We start from the raw sequence: 20011 nt of genomic DNA on the forward strand, positions 1-20011 counted from the left end.
CCCAGTTGTTTTGTTTGTGTTTGTGTTGGAGGACAGTTGATTTTCCTCTGGACAGCTCTGTGCTACAATGCACCATCTCCTTCATTTTAGATGAGACAGTGGACATTTCTCTTGATGTATACGTCAGCAAAGACTCTGTAACCATCTTGAACTCTGGTGAAGATAAGATTGAAGATATTCTAGTCCTTCATTTGGACAGAGGCAAAGATTACTTCTTGACCATCAGTGGAAATTACCTTCCAAGCTGCTTTGGAACATCTTTAGAGGCTCTGTGTCGAATGAAAAGACCAATCCGAGAAGTTCCTGTCACCAAACTCATAGACTTGGTGAGAAGCATCCTAAAACATAAACTGTCTTCACATTTAATTTGCATGTTTTATCCCTGTTATTCCTGTGCCTTCTCTCTCTTCTTCTGGGATCAGGGGAATTGACAAATATTACAGAAGAATGTCACTTTATCTTAGCACTACTTTAATTAAATTAAGCTTAAGAGGGAAGAGAAGAGGCTAATCCGTCATTATCTACTATAGTCAAAACAAGAGTTAATATACTTCCAAAATAAGATAAAGACTCTCTCAAAGCTATCATGCTTGTTAAGCTCAAGCTTACCACACTTTCACATAAATTGTCATGTATGCTAGGTTTGGCAAGTAAAACATGCACTATTATCCTCATTATGTAAGCATAATACAAGAAAACTGAGGCCCAGAGGCAGTCAGTTGCCCATAGTCAAATGAGATCTACCACCCAGATTTTCTGGCTTGCACTCCAGTATCCCTCCCTACATTATATCAACTTTGCTGAGAACAAGGGCTGTAGCGAAAGCTTACAGAACTTGCATCATACTCCCTAGGGGAGCTTACTGCAAGTAGCGGTCCCTATCCCCATTCACCACTAGTAACCGAATCTTAAGATATGGAGCCTATGAATCCGCATTTACTAACATTCCAGAAGCTTTTATCTTTGGTAACCCAGGCTGGACTTGAATTTCCTGTTCAACTGAGAATGACTTTAAACTTCTGATCTTCCTGTCTCCACCTCCCCAGTGTGGGATCACAGGTATACGTCACATGTCTGGTTTATGCAGTGTTGGGGATCAAAGCCAGGGCTTCACACATGCTAGGTAGGCACTCTGCCAACTGAGATGTAAACTCGGTCCATAGATGCGTGTACACTGAGGCTTGTTCACTTAATGTGACTCAAGAAAAGACAATTATTCCCTCCCCTTTCCCAAGCCAAGTTATTATATATAATATGTATATCCTTAAGAGGAAAAGTATATTATTTTCAGTAAAAATGTGGTTTAATAGCAAGTTCATCCTATTAAAAAACCTTTCTGATAGATGAAACTATTGTTGGATTTGTGTACAGGGTGGCACTACAAGTTTATTCCTCGCTTTTTTACCAAATGTAATGAAGGGCTAAATGTTATCATGTGTATAAAATCACATTGGAGCTGAGACCTGGGCAGAGCTAGTGATTGTATCATCCAGCAGGAAGGGTTAGAGCGGCAGCAGCAGCCTGCTGGCTTGTATCTGTGCCGTTGCCATGGAATTGTTGCACCTGTGACTCAGACAGCAAATTACAACCCGGGAATTGTATTTGTTTCCATAGAGCTCTCATGATGGAAGGTTTTACCTACCAGTTTTTGAAAGAAAACCATTTTCTACAGAAATTCATATCCTGCCAGTCTGGTATTTCTCATAATTGCTTTTTTTCTAGCACCATATTCCCTTTTTGTATTGAAAAATATTATACAATATAGTCTGATCTCAGTTCCCCTCCCCCAGCTCCTCCCAGATCCTTCCCTCCCCACACAACCAACTCCACCCCCTTTTCTTTCTCTGGCTTTAGGAAGCAAACAAAGAGGCAAACAAAAACTAGGGGAAAAAATCACAAAAAACTATAAAAACACAAGATTGGAAAACATGCAAAAGACTGGTAGGACAAAAAAATGCCCAAACAAAGCAATGAGACAAAAAGTCTACAAAAATACCATTGGGTTAATTTATCAGTAGCCATCTCCTGCTAAGCATGGGGCCTCCTACCAGACTCTTCAAATTTTGCGTTTCAGCTGTTAGAATAGATTCTGCATGATTTTTCTACTTTATTCCAAACACTATTCCTTATCTTTCTTTTCTTTGTTTCTGCTTTTTATTTTATCATTTTTCATCTTTTGAAAATGTTTTTTATTTTGTATATATGGGTGTTTTGCCTATATATATATAGGCATATATATATATATATATGTCTGTAAGCCATGCATGCCCCACAGAGGGCAGAAGAGGGAGTTGGATTCCTCTGGAACTGTGTAGGTGTGAGCCACTGTAATGGGAACCTAACTCAGGTCCTCTGCAAGAGCAAATGCTCTTTACTGCTGAGCCATCTCTCTAGTCCTGCTTTTTATGAAAAAGTCAAATGTGTAACAAAAAACAGAATACAGTGAACTCCCTCATCCTCATGCACACAAACTTTTCTGTGCCATTTAAAATTAAGTGGCAATATATCAGCTTGACACTAATTCAGCCTGTATCTTTGTTTCCATTTTTTTAATTTTTGATGTCATTTTACATTTCAACCACAATTCTCCTTGCTACCTCTCCTCCTCCCACCCCCCCTAGCCCACCCAGTCCACTCCTCCTCACAAATAAGGGTTCCCATGAGGAGTCAACATAGTCTCAGCCTGTATCTCTTAAGGACAAACTTACATACACACAGCACTATTATTGCACTTCAGAAAACTAACAGCAATCCACTATACCATCTAACATCTAGAGTTTATGTTCATATTTTTCTACTTTCTAGTAATTTCTTTTTAGATTTTTTTTAAAAACCAAAATGCAACCTTGGTTCATGCAGTATAGCATATACACACATATACTCTCTCTCTATATATATATAGTACCTTTCATAGTAGAGCAATCCTACATTTTTTTCTTTATTGTCATTTGCTTTTTAAGAGTCTAGTTTAATTGCCCAGGCAAGGGTCTATATTTCCCAAATTTGGCCATTCTTGGTATTTTTTTAACATCCTTATATACCCTCTTTACTTTTGATTTCCTATCAATTAGACCTTGACTTAATTTTCTCAAAGTTGGTGGCAGCATTATAGTGTGGCAGCATTATAAAGTACCCTGACCATAATTTTTCCTTATTCTAGGAGTGACTAGGAGGCTCAACCAACTTTAAAAGGTCTTACTGTATATAAAATATATTATAGGCAATTTGACCACATCCATAAATAGAAAGTATACAAAATCATTAGAGTAATCAGTGGCTCTGTAGAGGGCCCTCTGTGCTCTTTTAGGACGTAATTGACTCAGGGTTAAAGAAATAGAACCTTGGGCATTTGTAACTACATAATGACTTTTTATTAAATTATACATGCATGATCATCACTTGTTCTTTTTAAAAGTTTTTTTATTGGATGATAACCTTACAAATGAACATTTCTCTTAACACAAAATGTATCTTTTGTTTAGTGGTTTCATTTAAAAAGTTCTTATTTTGTAGACTTTAGGGTTCTCATTCTTTCCATGGTTTATTGCATTTCAGTGTTATTAAATTACTGTATCTCATCAATAAAAAAGTTATCCATCTTGTTGTGAGGCAGTGAACAGGAATCTAAAATAATCACTTCCTTTCTGAACACCTTTCTGCCTATTTTGACTCTGAAATACTTCTTGAGGTCTCATGTTCACGCATGCTTTTCCAGGACCCAATGGAATATTTCAAGTCCCATGAGACCGTGTTCTTAGTACTGGTACATGTCCCCTATTGTATTTTGTGCTATAAATTCATAGTGAAGCCAGAAATGAGTTCAGTGCATGTCCTTTGTCTCCATATACTGTTTCAGGAAGATTCTTATGTTACATTTGCTTCCTGCCAAATGCAAAATGAGATAACTGTCATGAATCTTTTTGTTCTTTCTACCATTTTCAATAATAGACTCTATAAGTCCTAGGGTAGTTGGGATTAGGTTAAGAGAACAAATGAGAATTATTTGCTGTTGTAATTGTTTTTATTCTTTTTCAGAACAAAGACCATTTTCTGATTTATTAACTAACATGTTAACTACCAAATAATGACCAATATTTGTTACACACTAGATAGAAAGCAGTATGGAAATTATGTTAGTTTCTGTAATTTAGTGGTCATGAAAGTATACTTGCATGCAAAATGTAGCTAAATTCTAAGTCATGATTAATAGAAAGTTTTGTTAGAGATCACTTGAACATTAATGATCTTTACTGGCGACTGTTAACTGTAGTTGGTTAAGTCATTATTTGGGGGAATTATTTAAAGTGAATGTTATGGAGATTGTAATTTGTATTCACATTAGATTCCTTTCCTACATAGTTACTCAAGCCCTTATGTGCTATAAAAACTTATCGATTCACCAGGCAATCTCTGTAAAATCAATCTCAGAATTGGCCTCTTTTGTCTTAATGTATATTTGATGCTTATAGCTTTAACATGATCTAGAAATATGTTCAGAACATATGAATAAAGTAGATTAGTAGTAGTTGACCATAGACATTTTTTCCCAATCAAATCAGAGTACTTAAGAAACAAACATGTATTTAAGTATAGACTAAGTAACTCTTCTAGAAGGGGCATCTTGAATAAAAGGATGCAAAGTAAGAGAAAGGCGACTGAATGAGAAATTCTAAGATTTCCCTGGGAAGGGTGAGGGGTCAGGTTATGCTGCCTGAAACTAGTCCTGTAGTATAGGGTAGGCAATGGTCTCAAAATCAAGAGATGTGCTTGAGCCAGAGATTACCTAGAACGGTCAGGAGGCTCTGGGGATGAACACAAGGTTGTAAGTTGACATATTAGAAGGAACCACTTTCTGGTGTTGCATATAGAATGAGCTAATGAAAAGGAAACCAGTTTGGCATGCCAGACGTGGTTAAGGATTTTGGTGGCAAGTACAAACATGAAAAAAGATGAAAGACGGATGGAGAAAATGCCAATGAGGAAGAATTTAGCTTGTGCAGTCACACCAAGGCACACTGTAGAGGTCAGAAGACACTTTTGTGGGTTGTTCTTTTCTTCTACCATGTGAGTTTCAGAGATTTAACTTAAGTCGTCAAACTTGGTGGCAAACACCGTTACCTGCTGAGCTCTTTCATGGGCCCCCATATTAGTTTCCATTTGTTCTTACGTTTTATTTGGCTTATTAAGACAGAATTTCTCAGTGTAGTCTTGCCTGTCCTGGAACTGTCTCTGTAGATCAGACTGGCCTTGAACTCACAGATCTACCTGCCTTTGCTCCCAAGTGCTGGGATTAAAGGCATGTGCCACCACTGCCTGGCCCCCATATTAATTTTAAGGTGTTCTTTCTCCCTCTTGATCTATGTTGATAACCATAATGTTTCCCTTTGTTTCTGCACTTCATGTTTTCCCATTGAGGGTTACCAGATTGGACTTTCTGTAATAGTGCTCTGGTGGGTGATGTTTTTCCTTTATCAAAGGTAGTGAGTGGTTCCCCCATGCCTGTTTGCAGACAATCTAGATTCATTAAGTTGTCATTCAGTGTCACCTTTTGTTCCGTGACATTTTTTTCAACGTTGTCTGGTTAGCTTATGCCCCACCCCCACAAACAAGGTAAGTTCTTCTTTGTCACCCTGTTTAGCTTTTCTGTGCAGTTTTTCTTTCTGCCTCGTTCACCTTTTCTTTGTTCTGATTTTGTAACTTTTACTTAAGTGTATATTAAAAGTGGTTTTTCTGTGATTTTTGAAACACTTTTTATTATATATTTAAATTAGAAACGAGCTTGCTTCCCATGTCAGTCCCAGCTCCCTCTCCCTCCCATCCACGCCCGCCCCACCCAATCACCACTTCATTCCCCAGGGAGGGTGAGGCCCTCCATGGTGGATCTCCAGAGTCTGTCATTTCATCCAGGGCAGGACCTAGTCCCTCCCTTAAGAGTTCAGGCTGGGAGAACATCTCTCATTGTGGGATGGGCACCCAAAGTCCATTTGTGTGCCAGGGATAAATACTGATCTACTATAGATTGCCTAGGCCTCCTCACTGACACCCACAGTCATTCTAGGTTTGAGGGGAGATCTGGAACTAGTGAGATTTCCAGAGAACTACAAAGATGACACCAACTAACAATCAAAGCAGTGGTGGAGAGACTACCTTAAATGCCCTTCCCTGATAATTATTTTGACAACTACCTATATGCCATCCTAGAGCCTTCATCCAGTAGCTGATGGAAGCAGAAGCAGACACCCACAGCTAAACTCTGAACTGAACTCCTGGAACCCAGTTGCAGAGAGGGAGGAGTGATGAGCAAAGGGGTCAAGACCAGGCTGGTGAAACCCAGAGAAACAGCTGATCTGAACAAGGGAGAGCTCATGACCCCAGACTGATGGTGAATCAGTCCCATGCTGGCCTCTCAGCCTTTTCTTAGAGCATGGATCTTGCTGTGTTGTCCAGGCTGGCCCTAAAACTCCTGTGTCCATGTGAACTTCCTGATTCACTGCTGTAACAGGCCTGCAGCACTGTGCCTAGTTTACTTCCACTTGTTATATCCCTTCCTCCAAATGATGTGAATTAAGGCCTTAGATGTGACTCGGTAGTACAAAGTTTGCCCAGCATGCACAAACCTCCGGGTCCCAACACCAGCTGACAAAATCCTTTTTTGTTTTCTTTTTTAAGAACAAGTAGCCATGTATTGAGAACTTGTACATATGAATTCTAAGAATATCAGATTGTAAGTTCTAAGACTAAGGAGGACCCAGACTCAATTGGAAACCAGGGTCAAAGACCAACCACATCTTTCTTCTCTCTCTGTCCTTATTTGTTGCTGCCCTCTTAGAAAGTATTTAGCATATCCCTTTGTACTGGTAGATGGTCACCACTCAAAGGCAACTTCTTTCAGGGCCTAGATTGACACAATCCCTGCTTCATTTTGTTCAGTATATCATGTGTCATGTGTTCATCAGAAGACAAATGTAAAGCCTGCCAGATTTGTTAACAAGTATTTCTAAATTTAATAAAATGGTAGAGTACAAACTTTTGTTAAGTTAGATGGCTGGCACTCAGAATCAACTTTAGCTATAGACATATAATAATGATAGAATAGTGTGTACCTTATCAGTACTATTACTAGGATTCTGACTACTTTATTGCACATAGTATTTAAGTTTAGGTAAACTCGGAAAATCGTGTTTAATTCATAATGTAACAATACTGAAAGCCCTAATTGCTATGTGTAACAACTCAGGAAAATAGGTTCAGGATTATCACTTGGAATGTCAGGGAATACATATTCACTCCCACTCCAGGAATCCTTGTTTCTCTGACAGGAAGACTCGGATTTCTCCATAAACCTACCAGACCTGAGATGTGATTTATACTCGATTTTCTCAGTGGTCTTTAATGGGATCGGGAGGAATCCAGTTGAGTGTCTCTGGGGCAGTGTACCACACACTCCTACCTTTAGATTGCTTCATTGTCCCTATGAGGAAAATATTTTACCTGCTTCAGAGATGAAGACACTGAGACAGTATGAAGTCTGGCAGGGGGAAGATTTGTCTAACATCAGCATTAACCATGCTGCCTTGTGAATAGCATCTCTCACTGTGCTTAGCTGATTATAGAAGTACTCTCACAGCTTTTCTCTGCCTCTCTATCTAGGAAGCACTTGTGTGTTGTCCTCTCTGAGTTGTCTATATAAGTATGGTGATAATGGAATGGGGTTAGTCAGACCTGGGCTCCAATCCTGATTCTGTCACTTATTACCTATGTGTGACCTTGGGCAAATAATTTAACCTCTCAAAGCCTCAGTTTCTTCATCTGTAAAAAGGGAATAATGTTTCACACTGATGTGCAGATAAAGTGACATCATATATAAACCCTTTGCATGGCTTCTGGTATGTGGTTGATATTCCTCAGGTGGTGGTATCATTGCTGCTGCTCTCACTCTCATTGGGTTGTAATGACTGCAGAAATCACAAGGAAGACAAAAAGTGCCCTTTCCCCTGCTGCTTCTTTGTCTTTTATGTCCACTAGGAAAATAGAAATCTGATTGACTCTGATCCACAAAGCTCTGAGATGAAATTCATTTACATTTCAGTACGACCTTCAAAATCTGGTGAATCTATATAGGCCTTCAAGGAGGTGGGTGGGTACCAGGAGAGGGACAAAGCTCTTGGAGGCTCTTGGAGATTCTGGGGACTATCTGGGATGAGAACAGCAATAGAAAGGAGCAGCTTACCCCTGCTTCTGAGTGTCTACTCTCAGGTCCAGCAGCCAAGTTCTTCCATGGAAACAGCATGAGGATGAGCTAAGAACTGCCCATGACAGCAGGTAAACAGGAAGACCCAGCACCAGGCTTGACTGGCTCCTCAGGCAACTCCCCAAGGGCACAAAGCCAAGGCCTGTAGAAGGATGGTTTTAAGTGATAATCGCAGCGAACTGTATAATATGCTATATGCATGACAAAGAATTTGCATGTGCAGAATGTTCTGTTTTCAATGTTCACCATTTGAAGGATTCAAAGCTTTTAAAAGCCTATGTGTCTAGCAAGCTAGCAAGATCTAATTAATACTGAGCTGTTTCTAATTCTGTGAATTAACGCTGATCTTTGTCTATCTGCCAATGACTTTTCTCCTACTCTGCTCTCAGGAAGAAGACAGCTTCCTAGAAAAGGTAATTCAATCCATTGGTGGTAATGAAGGTTTCCCTGTGCTTGATTAACACTTAACTGTGGTCCCTGGAACTTGTCCTTAAGCATTCTCATATCAGAGGCCTCTGACTCGGTGAGAATTCCCTAATAAGCCCTGTTGTCCTGCCAGGTGTTTTGAAGTATGCTCAAAGTACAGGAACATTTGTTTATCCATCTGACAAGTTGTTGATACTCTGCATGTAAAACAAATAAAACTCAAGGATACAGTTTTTTGAGGGGCAGAGTCTTGTGTATTGCAGGCTAGCCTCAAACTCACTATGTAGCAAGAATGACCTTTATTTCTTGATCCGTCTACCTCCACCTCCCCAGTGTTGGAATTTCATCACTCCTGGTTCTGTGAAGTCCTGAAAATCTAACTTGGACTTTATAGTAGATGATAGATAAGCATTCTACCAATTTAGCTTCATCTCTAGCCATCAGAGTGAGTGTGTGTGTGTTGTGTGTGCGTGTGCGTGCGCGTTTTACAAGGGATGAAACCTAGTACCTTACACATGCTAGACAAATGCACTATCATTGAGCTGTACCCCAGCCACCTTGGCATTTCTTAATTTCCAGACAAGTGCCGTACCATGCAGCTACATCTCTAGCCCAGATTTGTCTTGATATATCTTATCTGTAAACTCGTAAGTTGGAGGGTTCTAGTTAGCTGCCCCTGCTTCCAATGATAGTAAAACAAAAAAAATGCTATTCTGGTTGCATTAATAGTGATGTGGAAGCTGTGGAGATGGCCCAGTGAATAAAGTCTTTGTCATGCAACCATGAGGGCTCAAGTTCAGATTCAACACCAGTATAAACAAAAGAACTGGGTACAGTAGCACACATCTGTAATGCCAGTCCTGGGGAACAGATAGCAGGTAGGTCCCTGGAGTTCACTAGCCAGCCAGTCTAATAGACTCAGTGAGAACCTATCTCAAAAAGTATAAGATGGAGATAGACTCACAAAGGCAACTGGTAGAAACCTCTGCTTTGCATGCACACATATGCACACATGTACATGGACCATACACACAAAGGAGTGATTTAGGGGTCTTGATAATAGCAGTTAACTACTCAGAGAATACCCAGATATGGTCAAGAAACAGAGCATAGAATTGTTGAGCTAAATCATAAATGGAGTAAAATCATAAATCATCTAATCCAGCCGTCTGTCTTTAGACAGAGAAAGATATTTTCTGTGTTCTAGCAGGCAAGGTCCAATGTCCAAAAAAGTAGAAAATGCTATAAAAAGTCCCACTGCCTCTGAGCACCCGAATGTAAGGTGTGGGTACTGTTTCCTGACTGTCCAGTGGTATGTCCCTCCTGCTGTGCCTCACGGCCTCTTCCATCATCAACTGGAAACTCCAGGCTCCCCTCAGGGCTGCCGAATGCAGGAGCAGGAGCTCAACAGATATTCCAGGGCATGTTCATAGAGTGCTTGAGACTCTCTATTGGGTGGAGTTGAATACATTTTGAAGTGGAGATTCTTTAAGTACTAGCATTAAGATGACAAAGTATAGGCTTATAGGGCAAAGAGTATGTCTTGTTGAAAGAAGGCAGAGTGTCTTGGTTCCCCTTCGAACACCAGAGTTCACAATAATGTACAGAACATTTTTATAAATATTCTTTCTCCATTTTCTTACTGTATCCTTTTCTAGACTTCAGAACCACAAGTGTGACATTTCCTATTATCACACGTGAATTTGGAAGGGGAGAGTAGATGCTGTATATAACCTACTGACATTTTATTAACCTTTTAAACCACTAAGGCTTGAGACATCTTTGCTTCTTAGCTCTTCTCTGTTAAGGGCAGTCCATGTCTGTCTATTCAATTAGACAGTGCCTTATGTTGTATTAATGCCATAGGACAGGTTAAAACCTTTAGTTGGATGTCAGATTTTTTTAATGTATGAGTCAATGATGAATAATTTATATATGGTAAATTTGGAGGCATCTGCTAAAGAATCTGCCCATGTGTTCCGTTTGATCCAGAAAGTTAGTAGAATGCATTATGAAGTGTTTGGGCCCAAATAGCAAGTGGATGCCTGCATGTAATACAACCAGAATGAAGTCAGTGGGTGAGTCACCAACAAAATGTGAATATCAACACATAGCATCCCAGGAAAAGAAAGGAAATAAATGTGAAAATAGATATGTATAGAGATTTGAAATGGTAACCAACAATCACTATACTCCCTTCTCTTCCCTGAAAAGGGTGTAGCAGCTCAGAAAGTTCATTGGTGCTTATTTAAAAAGCACCACAATGGGGCTGGGGAGATGGCTCAGTGGTTAAGAACACTGACTGCTCTTCCAGAGGACCCAGGTTCAATTCCCAGCACCCACATGGCAGCTCATAACTGCCTGTAATTCCAGTTTCAGGGGACCCATCAACTTCATGTAGACATACATGCAGGCAAAACATGAATGCACATGAAATAAAAGTAATCATTTTTTAAAAAATAAAAAGCTACATGTTAAGAAAAACCTGGGCACTGCTGTAGTATATGTGGCCCCTGTGTGCATATTTACATGGTTTTTTTCTTTCCCTTAAAGCTATATGGCTGGAGGTTCTGGACAGAACAGTGTCAGACAAGAAGCTGAAAGTTGACAATATATAACGTATGACTTAGAGGTGGCAAAAGGATGAGGATGGTAAAAGCTAACATGGCTGTGTCCACTGGGGTTCTTCTGGAGGCGGCCTTCAGGTGCCCTGTAGCCTATTTTAGATATGTTTTTCAGATGTTTTATATGTGAATCTATAAACCTAAAATAAATCAACATTTACTTGAGTGCTGGTAGATAAATGGGTGTATTTTATACATTGAATTTAGTTATTTGTCTGATATGTCACTTCTGGATTTTTGTCTTATATTCTTTCAGAAGACTAAAAATAGAAAGGTAGGTAAAACAAATAATGGCCCCTAGAAATCTTTGCTGAGCTATTAATATAAATAATAACTTCTGGAAGTAGACCCTTGAGTTTTCATGGTACTAGCTCCAGGTTATTAGTTTTGAATTTTTGAGCTTATGATTGGAAATTTGGATCAAGCCTGAAGCATTCATATTTGTGCATCTAATATGCAGAATTATCTTTAATTCCTCAGAAGCAAATCAATTTAGTTCAAGAAACAATGAGAACTCCCAGTAGTATTTGTGGTGAGACCTGAAGGGAGAGTTAGTGTAGAATAAACTGAAACTTAAGTGTAAACATGGCCCCTCGGGGTGCGGAACAAACAACTGTGATTTCATGGTCTAGCTACTGGTCATGTGTAGACTCTACTGTGGCTATATTATATTCTTGCCATGCTGGTTCTCACTTCAGAAAGTGGAATGCATCCACGGGATGCACACCACAAGTACAAATGAAATGCTTACTGACTGACTGAAGAAGCAGTTTGGAAAGGAGCTTGTTTAACCACTGGGATCATCACTGAGTGCCTTCTGAACGTGGATGGCCCTTGTGAGAAAAAAATGCAAAAACATAAGAGACAAAGATCACGTTGCACCCAGTTGAGCACATTTTTAAAGAAATGTCTCTTTATTCTGAGGCTCCTTTGATTTTCACCCCTTTTCATCTGTTAGGAGAAATCCCTTCTGCAGATGGTCCCCTTGGATGAAGGTGCCAGTGAGCGACCCCTTCAGGTTCCCAAGGAGATCTGGCTTCTGGTAGATCACTTATTCAGATATGCATGCCACCAGGTAAGTGTGAAAACCTTCCCTGAAGCTGCATAATGTGTGAGAGTCCTATAGGAAATTATGTTGCGTCCTGCGAGCATAGTGCTTCCCCCATCCCAAGCAACCTCCATGCAGCTGCCCTGTCAGACCTCTAAAGCACACAAGCTAAGCAGGTGCCTGAGACCACACGCTGAGTCCACTAGCAGAGACCAGAACTGAGAATGTCTGTGGCTTATGCACTTTTCCCTGAACGACTGAGTACTCCAGTCTAATGCCTATTCTAGCTGAGTTTTAAAATTGAAGCAAACTTCAAGACCCTTTCTTTACCATAGCACTGAGTTTTCTTTTAAATCAATCCTGTACTAAAACACTAGCCACGCCCAAGTCATCCCCTACAAGAAGAACTTTTTTTAATCAAATTGGAGATAGTATTCTCAGACATACTGAGACCAGTATAACTGGGAAACCAAGTTTTATCATAAAAGTGCCATTTCCTCCTTTCCTGGCATCCAATTCTGTCCACATCTGATATGGTTGTGATTATGCGGGGTGTGCTCTGTCTTGTTTTCCAGAGGTCAGTGGACTGCCTGGCTTCCTGATCTGGCCATCTAGTCCTTTGCCCTATCAGGTAGAGGCTGACATGTCATTTTTGATAGGTCATTTTCTTGTTGAAATAAACTTTCACGTGGGTTATAGAAACGCTGAAGGAAAGCAATACCCCATCCACACCTCCTTCCCTAACCATTAATGTGAGTGCCACATTTACCCGTCTTTCTGCTGCTCTCCCGGTTTCTGGGCAAGCTTCAGAACTTCAGTAGATGGAGAGCTTGCCTTCTTCCCTTCATGCTGACTTCTTTGGTAGGAGGACCTGTTCCAAACCCCTGGAATGCAAGAGGAGTTGCAGCAGATCATCGATTGTCTGGATACCAGTATTCCTGAGACAATCCGTATCCTTTCTGCCCAAGGTTTGAAAAGCTGTCCAGATACATGGCCAAAGTGTTTTCCCACCTGCATTTGAAATTTGTGTTTCTGCACTGATTTTTGTTGCTGTCTTATAGGAGAGTCACTGACTATCCAATTATTTTCTCAAGACCTTTCAGGCACTTTTAGTCTCCCTTAGTGTCAGACTAAGGAATCAGGGGTGGGTAACAACTTGTAGTGAGCATGGGACGTAGGATGTACACCCCAGTACTGCTCTGCTTCAGCCAGCTGCTCCTTCCTGCTAAGCTCCCCGCTCACGTGCTATCACCAGGGCAGGAAGAAGAATGAGACAAACACTGGCACCTTGTCTCTTCCTCCATCCAGTGGACACTATTGTTGGGCTGCCTCTGCTCCCTGAGTCTCTAGTTTTGTGAAGGGACCCTCCAGGCCTTTGGCCAATTCTGTACCTCCTTGGCTGCGAGTACCTGGGCCATTATCAAACACCAGTCAGGAGCAGTGTGTCCTAAAAGAGAAGAAAAAAACATCCCTATAGAGGCTTGAGTCAGACGTCTGTGTGGCTTTTCTCTGGGTCCCTCTTCCCTTAACTCAAGGCTACTCAGCTGGCAGTAACCACTCTGTGGCTGAAGCGTTGCTTATTTTCCTGGAAGCCCTGCCAGAGCCGGTCATCTGTTATGAGCTGTATCAGCGGTGTCTTGATTCTGCTCATGATCCACGGATCTGCAGACAGGTGAGTTTTGCTGCTCTGAGGATATGCCCAGTGCAGGTTCTCCCATACAGAACAAAGCTGTGTGATAGAATGGGCCTGGGTTTGTTTAAAACCCTTAGGGGAGCCAGTAAGATGGTTCAGTGGATAAAGGTCCTTGCCACCGAGCCTGATGACCTGAGTTTGATCCCCAGAACCAAAGTGATGAAAGGAAAGAACCAATGCTCACTAGTTGTTCTCTGGTCGCAAGAGCCCTGCCACCGACACACACTATAAGTTAAATGAAGTTGAAACTTTTGAATTTAGGTACTATTATTTTCTGCTATGTTAGAATGTTTCCTGGCTAACCTATTTCTGTTAACACAAGACTTAGTGGGGTGGTTATTTGAACCCTTGTGGTATTTGCCAAAACTAATTTTAAGTGCAATTCTAGCTGTCATTACCAGGAAAAGTAGGTAGCAGTTAGAAGCCCTCTTTCTTCTTCTTCCCCCCTCCTTCCCTTTTCCCTCCCTCCCTTTCCTCTTCCTCCCTTCCCTCCCTCCCAAACTCCTTCACTCCCTCCCTCCCAATCTCACTTCCTCCCTCCCTCCCACCCAATCTCTCTCCCTCCCTCCTTTCCCTTCTGTAATGTGTACTCTTCCCACCAGCTGCCTGGGTCCTGCTGCTGTCTCAGCCCCCAAATAACACACAGAGACTCTATTAGTTACAGTGCTGTCGGCCAATGTCCAGGGCTTCTCATTGGCTTGTTCTGTCTTAATAATTACTAATATATATTGTTATAAGGTTTTATCTTACTGATTATGCCAGACTTACACCCTCTCCTCCCGGGATCATATGGCAGCTCTCCACTCTTGACTATATTTCCCAGACTCCTCCTCGACTCCTAGTCCCACCTAACTTGCGTCCCTATTGGCCAATAGTGCTTTATTTATCAACCAACAAAACATACACATCTCCTCTTTTCTAAATAAAAAGAAAGGTTTTAACTTTAACATAGTCAAATTATATATAACAGAACAGTTATCAAGAACACAGTTACAATATTTAGTCCACTAATGTTTAGTAAGATTTAAAGAAAGTATTTTATCATCTATCCTATCTGTGTGAGTCTAAAGTCTTATATGTAGCTTATCTTTTATCATAACTAAGGAAAACTATATCTATCTTCAACTCCACCAGAGACCACTGAAGGATAACATATAAACACTGAAATTGACAGACATCTTGCTACCTGAACAGTCACCCAAAGTTCCTCTGTAAAGTTGGGCCATCCGTCTTCAGCCCATAGGCCACAGTAGGTCTGGCAGACTTCTCAACAAAGCAGGAAATTTTAAATTGTCTGTCTGCACTGGCAGACTGTCAGTCATTTTTCTGTGTCCTGCAGAATGTCTGGCAGACTCTTCCATGAAGCAGGAACCCTTTAGAGGTTTTCCGTCATCTGAATCTGACTTTACTGTAAATCTTTGTTTTTCTGGCCACGTGTCTTATCTGTTAAAAGCTGTGGCTGTTTTAACTGCTGTAATTTCTAAGATGGTGGGTGTAAGTTTACCGCCAGCACTGGCAGTGCAAGTCTCTGCTTGTCTGTAGCAAAACAGCCCACCCAAGAAAATGCTGCTATCAAGAAGCCATGCTTGTCTCTGTACCTTTTTTTTAAATCCTTTTAACTTTTTTAAGTTTATGTGGAAACTCATGCAACCAACGTTGGGGCCATTTGTAACCTGTACTCTTCCTGCCAGCTGCCTGGGTCCCACCACTGTCTCAGCTTCCAAATAGCACACAGGCACTCTATTAGTTGCAATGCTGCTATCCAGGGCTTCTCTTTGGCTAGTTCTGTCTTAATTATTAACCCATAATTACTAATATATATTTTATAAGGGTTTATCTTATCAAGAACACCAGACTTTGCGCCCTCTCCTCCCGGGATCACATGGTGACTCTCAACTCTTGACTACATTTCTCAGACTCCTCCTCAACTCCTAGTCCCACCTATATTGCTTCCCTATTAGCCAACAGTGCTTTATCAACCAATAAGACAACATATACACAGACGGACTTCCCCATCACCCTTCTCCCTCCCTTCTGTCCTCCTGCCTCCCTCCCTCTTCTCTCCCTTCTTTCTCCCTCCTCCCCCTCCCTTCTTTCCTTCCTGCCTCCATGCTCCCTCCCTCCCCTCATTCTTCCTCTCTTCGTCCTTTCCTTCCTCCCTCCCTTTCTCCTTCCTCCCTTCCCTCCCTCCCCTTTCATTCCTTCCTCCCTCCTCCTCCTTCCAACTTTTCTTTTTAATCTTGAGAATATTTTGGTCCACAATGGCTGAAACTAGCTATAAATCACATTAGTTAGTGTTGGTATGATATACCCATCATTTCCAAGTAATATAGTAGAAAAAAACTTACGTTGACAGATGCCTTTGCTATTGGGGGAAAATGAAATAAACAGATGAACACTTACCTTCTGGTGAAGCACTTTGTGAATATGACTCTGAGGTGAGGGCATGACCTGGTCATTGAATAGGGAGAAACCAAACCATACTTACTTCAGAGTTAGAATTCAGCATGTAATATACTAGTCATGAGCAAGTAATAGAGGGTAGTGACAGACAAATGGGACCTGTAAGAGTTAGATTACAAATTGTTCTTATGGCGGCTATAAATTCTTATTTCCTTTAAGCTATTTACCTCACTACATACTCCTCTTTAATAATCAGGTAATTTCCCAGCTTCCAAGATGCCATAGAAATGTTTTCCGCTACTTGATGGCATTCCTTCGTGAACTCCTAAAATTCTCTGACTACAACAATGTCAGCGCCAACATGATCGGTAAGGATACTTCATGATAAAGTCGGTGTGGAGTGCTTGCTAAGAATAATCTGTATGCATTTTGCATAGCGTATACCATATTTGGTGCTCGGGAACATTACAGTCATTTTCCTACTACTGTTCTTGTTCCCTGCACACCAAACCTTGAGGTTTTGCTTAGGTCATGTCTGACAATGGGTTTCTCCTTTTCTTTCTCCTACCCTCCAGCTACTCTCTTCAGTAGCCTTCTCCTAAGGCCTCCACCAAACCTCATAGCAAGACAGACTCCAAGTGACCGCCAGCGTGCCATCCAGTTCCTTCTGGGCTTCCTGCTCGGGAGTGAAGACGACTAAGTCTTTCCCTATCTAAGATTCTAGAGAAGGAAGATCTTGGGCTCCAAGTATTTCATGATTATTTGAAAAAGTCATGACACAAAAAAAGGATCTACTGCAGGATCTTAAGTTTTGTTAATAGTACAAAGGGAAGAATTTCTTAATCCCTCCTCACCATATCCTACACAGTAAAATCCTATATTGCCAAGCCAAAGTTACCATATTTTGGTGTTTTGTGTTTACTCTTTGTAAAGCAAAGAGGTCTGCATTTACACTCCTTTACCTAGGGGTGTGTTTTCTGCCCTGCTTCCCAGTCATCATAATTACCTTAATACCCTAGGCCTAGATTGTGAGGCATTCCCATTCTAGGCCTGCAAGCACTACTTGCTGTAACTCAGACTTGGCTGTGGTCCTTTTATAATGCACTTTGGATCCACCCTCTCCCCGTGTCACTACTTTGCACTCTTCCTCTGTTCATGCTATCACTTTGAAGGAAGCCTGGATGAGGCTAGAGACTCTGTGGGTGTCCTCAACAGTGAAGTTCACTGTCTCCATGTGCTTGTTACATGCATTTGTGCATTTCTACTACAATGATGTCTATGTGACACTGTAATATTGGTCGTCTTGTGGATCCACACTTGGTGGAAGCATATCCCCTTGTCTGAGATCATGTTTGGTTACATGATGTTATGGACTATAAGAGATGGCATCCCACTGATGTGAGGAAAGCACTGTGAGTATTTCAGGAGTGATAATATCCATGCTTGACAGCTCCTGTTTCCTACTCCCCCTTACCTCTTAGTACCCACACTTGACATGAGGAGTAATCCTGGGTGGTAGGGAACTCATCTTCCACTAGAAACCCACTTCCAGAATAATGTTTGCATCACAGTCATAAAGGGAGTCTGTGCACCTCAAGTGAGGCCCCATGGACCTTCCTTCTTCCCCCAGACCAAATATTGAGGGTAACCCTCAGAATCTTTTCTTCTGTCTTCTGACATAGCAGGGGAAGACATTGCCCTCTCTCAGCAGAGCTGACTCTGGGCTCCACATCTGGCTCCTTCAAGTAAAGAATTTAAAGACTGCCCTTGACTCCTAAATACCATATCCAGTGCTGTGTAAGAGAGACTGGTCAGTGGGACCAGCCACACACACATTACCTCTCCCACCAGAAATGACTCCAAGGTTTTCATTTTATTCAAGCTTTGAGGGACAGACAGACTTTTTAAAAACTAATATGTTGGTTGACATACAAGCCACCAGCTACTGACTACTAACTGCCTGGTGAAATTTACTTGCTTGGTTTTCTTTCATCGAAGCCAACCCAAGTGGTGTCATTCTTGCCTGTTAACATTGGGTGTAACAAGCTTGTCTAAGGCTGTGTGTACAATCTTGGGTACTGATTCCATGACTCTTGTAACAACCAGGAAAGGGCTAGGGAAACATCTATCAAATGGTTTTCCAGTTCCCTCGTCTCCTTAAAATTGAGTTCTTTGGAGAACAAAAGGTATGTATCCTGCAATAGACCACTTAAGCCCTTACCCAATTGGAAGTTGGGAAATAAAGTATTGGTGCCAGCTCACTGAAGATCTGATTGGGTCAACAGTTGGTTAGTGGAAGACTGAGAGCAAAGATTATTGTCATGTCTATTAGGCTAGAAAGTAATTGCTGGCCGGGCGGTGATGGCACACGCCTCTAATCCCAGCACTAAGGAGGCAGAGGCAGGCAGATCTCTGTGAGTTCGATGCCAGCCTGATCTACAGATCAAATTCCAGGACAGCCTCCAAAACAATACAGAGAAACCCTGTCTCAAACCCCACCCCCAAAAAGAACGTAATTGCTGAAAAAGCAAATGATAGGAGCTGGGGCAAGGTGGTCCACAGGCAAATGCCTCTCTTGTGCCCATTCTGTATCTTGCCAACCTTGGGTCTTTGGGTGACCAGGAATATGGTTAGTAGGGCTCTGTGGAGCATGCATGTAGTGTCCTTCCTTCATCAGGCCAAAGCACCAAGTTGCTTCACTGCCTCAACCTTTTGTTCACCTTGGCCTAGGATGTATATAGGGTTGAGGGTTTTAGACAATCTCTACATAGGGGATACAAAACAGATCAGATGAAGAAACCTGCTTCCCTATGCTGCCTATCCAGCACCCCAACCTCTAATCCCTGTTTCCTCCAAGGTACTAAATTAAGGATTTCAGATCCAAATGGTAGGGAAAGACTCAGCACCTAGTGTCTTAGGGAAGAAATGACTCAAGTCTATTGGATATTACGTTAGTTTCCCTTTCCCTGTTTTCTGATTCTTAATCTGAAGTTGTACGTTATATTTCACAAAAATGTCTTATCACTAAGCAAAGCTGCTAGTGGGATTCTGTATTTTGTGTCATCTTTTTTATTATAATTTATTGCAATTTTCTGAATAAATATATGTTGTGTGAAAATTGTTATTTTAGTAAGAAAGAACTAGAGGGAGGAGGCTTATGTCACTTGGTCTCACTTGGCTTTTTTGCAGTCCCCATCAACTATACTTGTACCTGTCACCACCCAGCTTACAGAGAAATGCCATTTAAAATTTTTGCACTAGGTCTGTAACTCCATTTTAGAGTGTTTACTCACCATGCACAAAGCCTTGGGTTTGATCCACAACACCAGGACCACAAAAGTATGTTTTCTTGGGCTGCTGAGATTATTCCATGGGTAAAGACACTTGCCATCAAGTCTGATGCCCTAAGTTCAGAACCCACTTGTAAAAACTGCCCTCTGAGCTCTACACATTGCTGTGGCATGACCACACAGATAAATAAAATTGGGGCTGGAGAGATGTCTCAACTGTTAAGTGCACTTACTGCTCCTACAGTAGACTCAGCTTTGGTTCCTAGCACTCACATC

General features: G+C 41.3%; 1 protein-coding gene across 4 annotated transcripts in view; it reads left to right on the plus strand.

The window, feature by feature from the left end:
• The window catches only part of Ocrl (OCRL inositol polyphosphate-5-phosphatase), a 54072-nt gene extending 34509 nt beyond the window's left edge, over window positions 1-19563 (plus strand). Inside the window, exons 18-25 of one of the 4 annotated variants that reach the window (XM_040744572.1) lie at window positions 91-326; window positions 8641-8664; window positions 11558-11575; window positions 12260-12376; window positions 13215-13299; window positions 13894-14021; window positions 16702-16813; window positions 17021-19563. In XM_040744572.1, coding sequence (XP_040600506.1) covers window positions 91-326; window positions 8641-8664; window positions 11558-11575; window positions 12260-12376; window positions 13215-13299; window positions 13894-14021; window positions 16702-16813; window positions 17021-17145 — 845 coding nt within the window. In that variant the 3' untranslated portion in view covers window positions 17146-19563. Of the gene's footprint in view, window positions 1-90; window positions 327-8640; window positions 8665-11230; window positions 12377-13214; window positions 13300-13893; window positions 14022-16701; window positions 16814-17020 lie in introns of those variants that run through there. The other 3 variants (XM_040744573.1, XM_040744574.1, XM_040744575.1) reach the window with 3 other exon arrangements.
• The last annotated feature ends 448 nt before the right edge of the window (window positions 19564-20011 follow it).

This window comes from Mesocricetus auratus, unplaced genomic scaffold (genome assembly GCF_017639785.1).
Source record: "Mesocricetus auratus isolate SY011 unplaced genomic scaffold, BCM_Maur_2.0 Super-Scaffold_100003, whole genome shotgun sequence".
In the NCBI taxonomy this organism is placed as follows: Eukaryota; Metazoa; Chordata; class Mammalia; order Rodentia; family Cricetidae; genus Mesocricetus; species Mesocricetus auratus.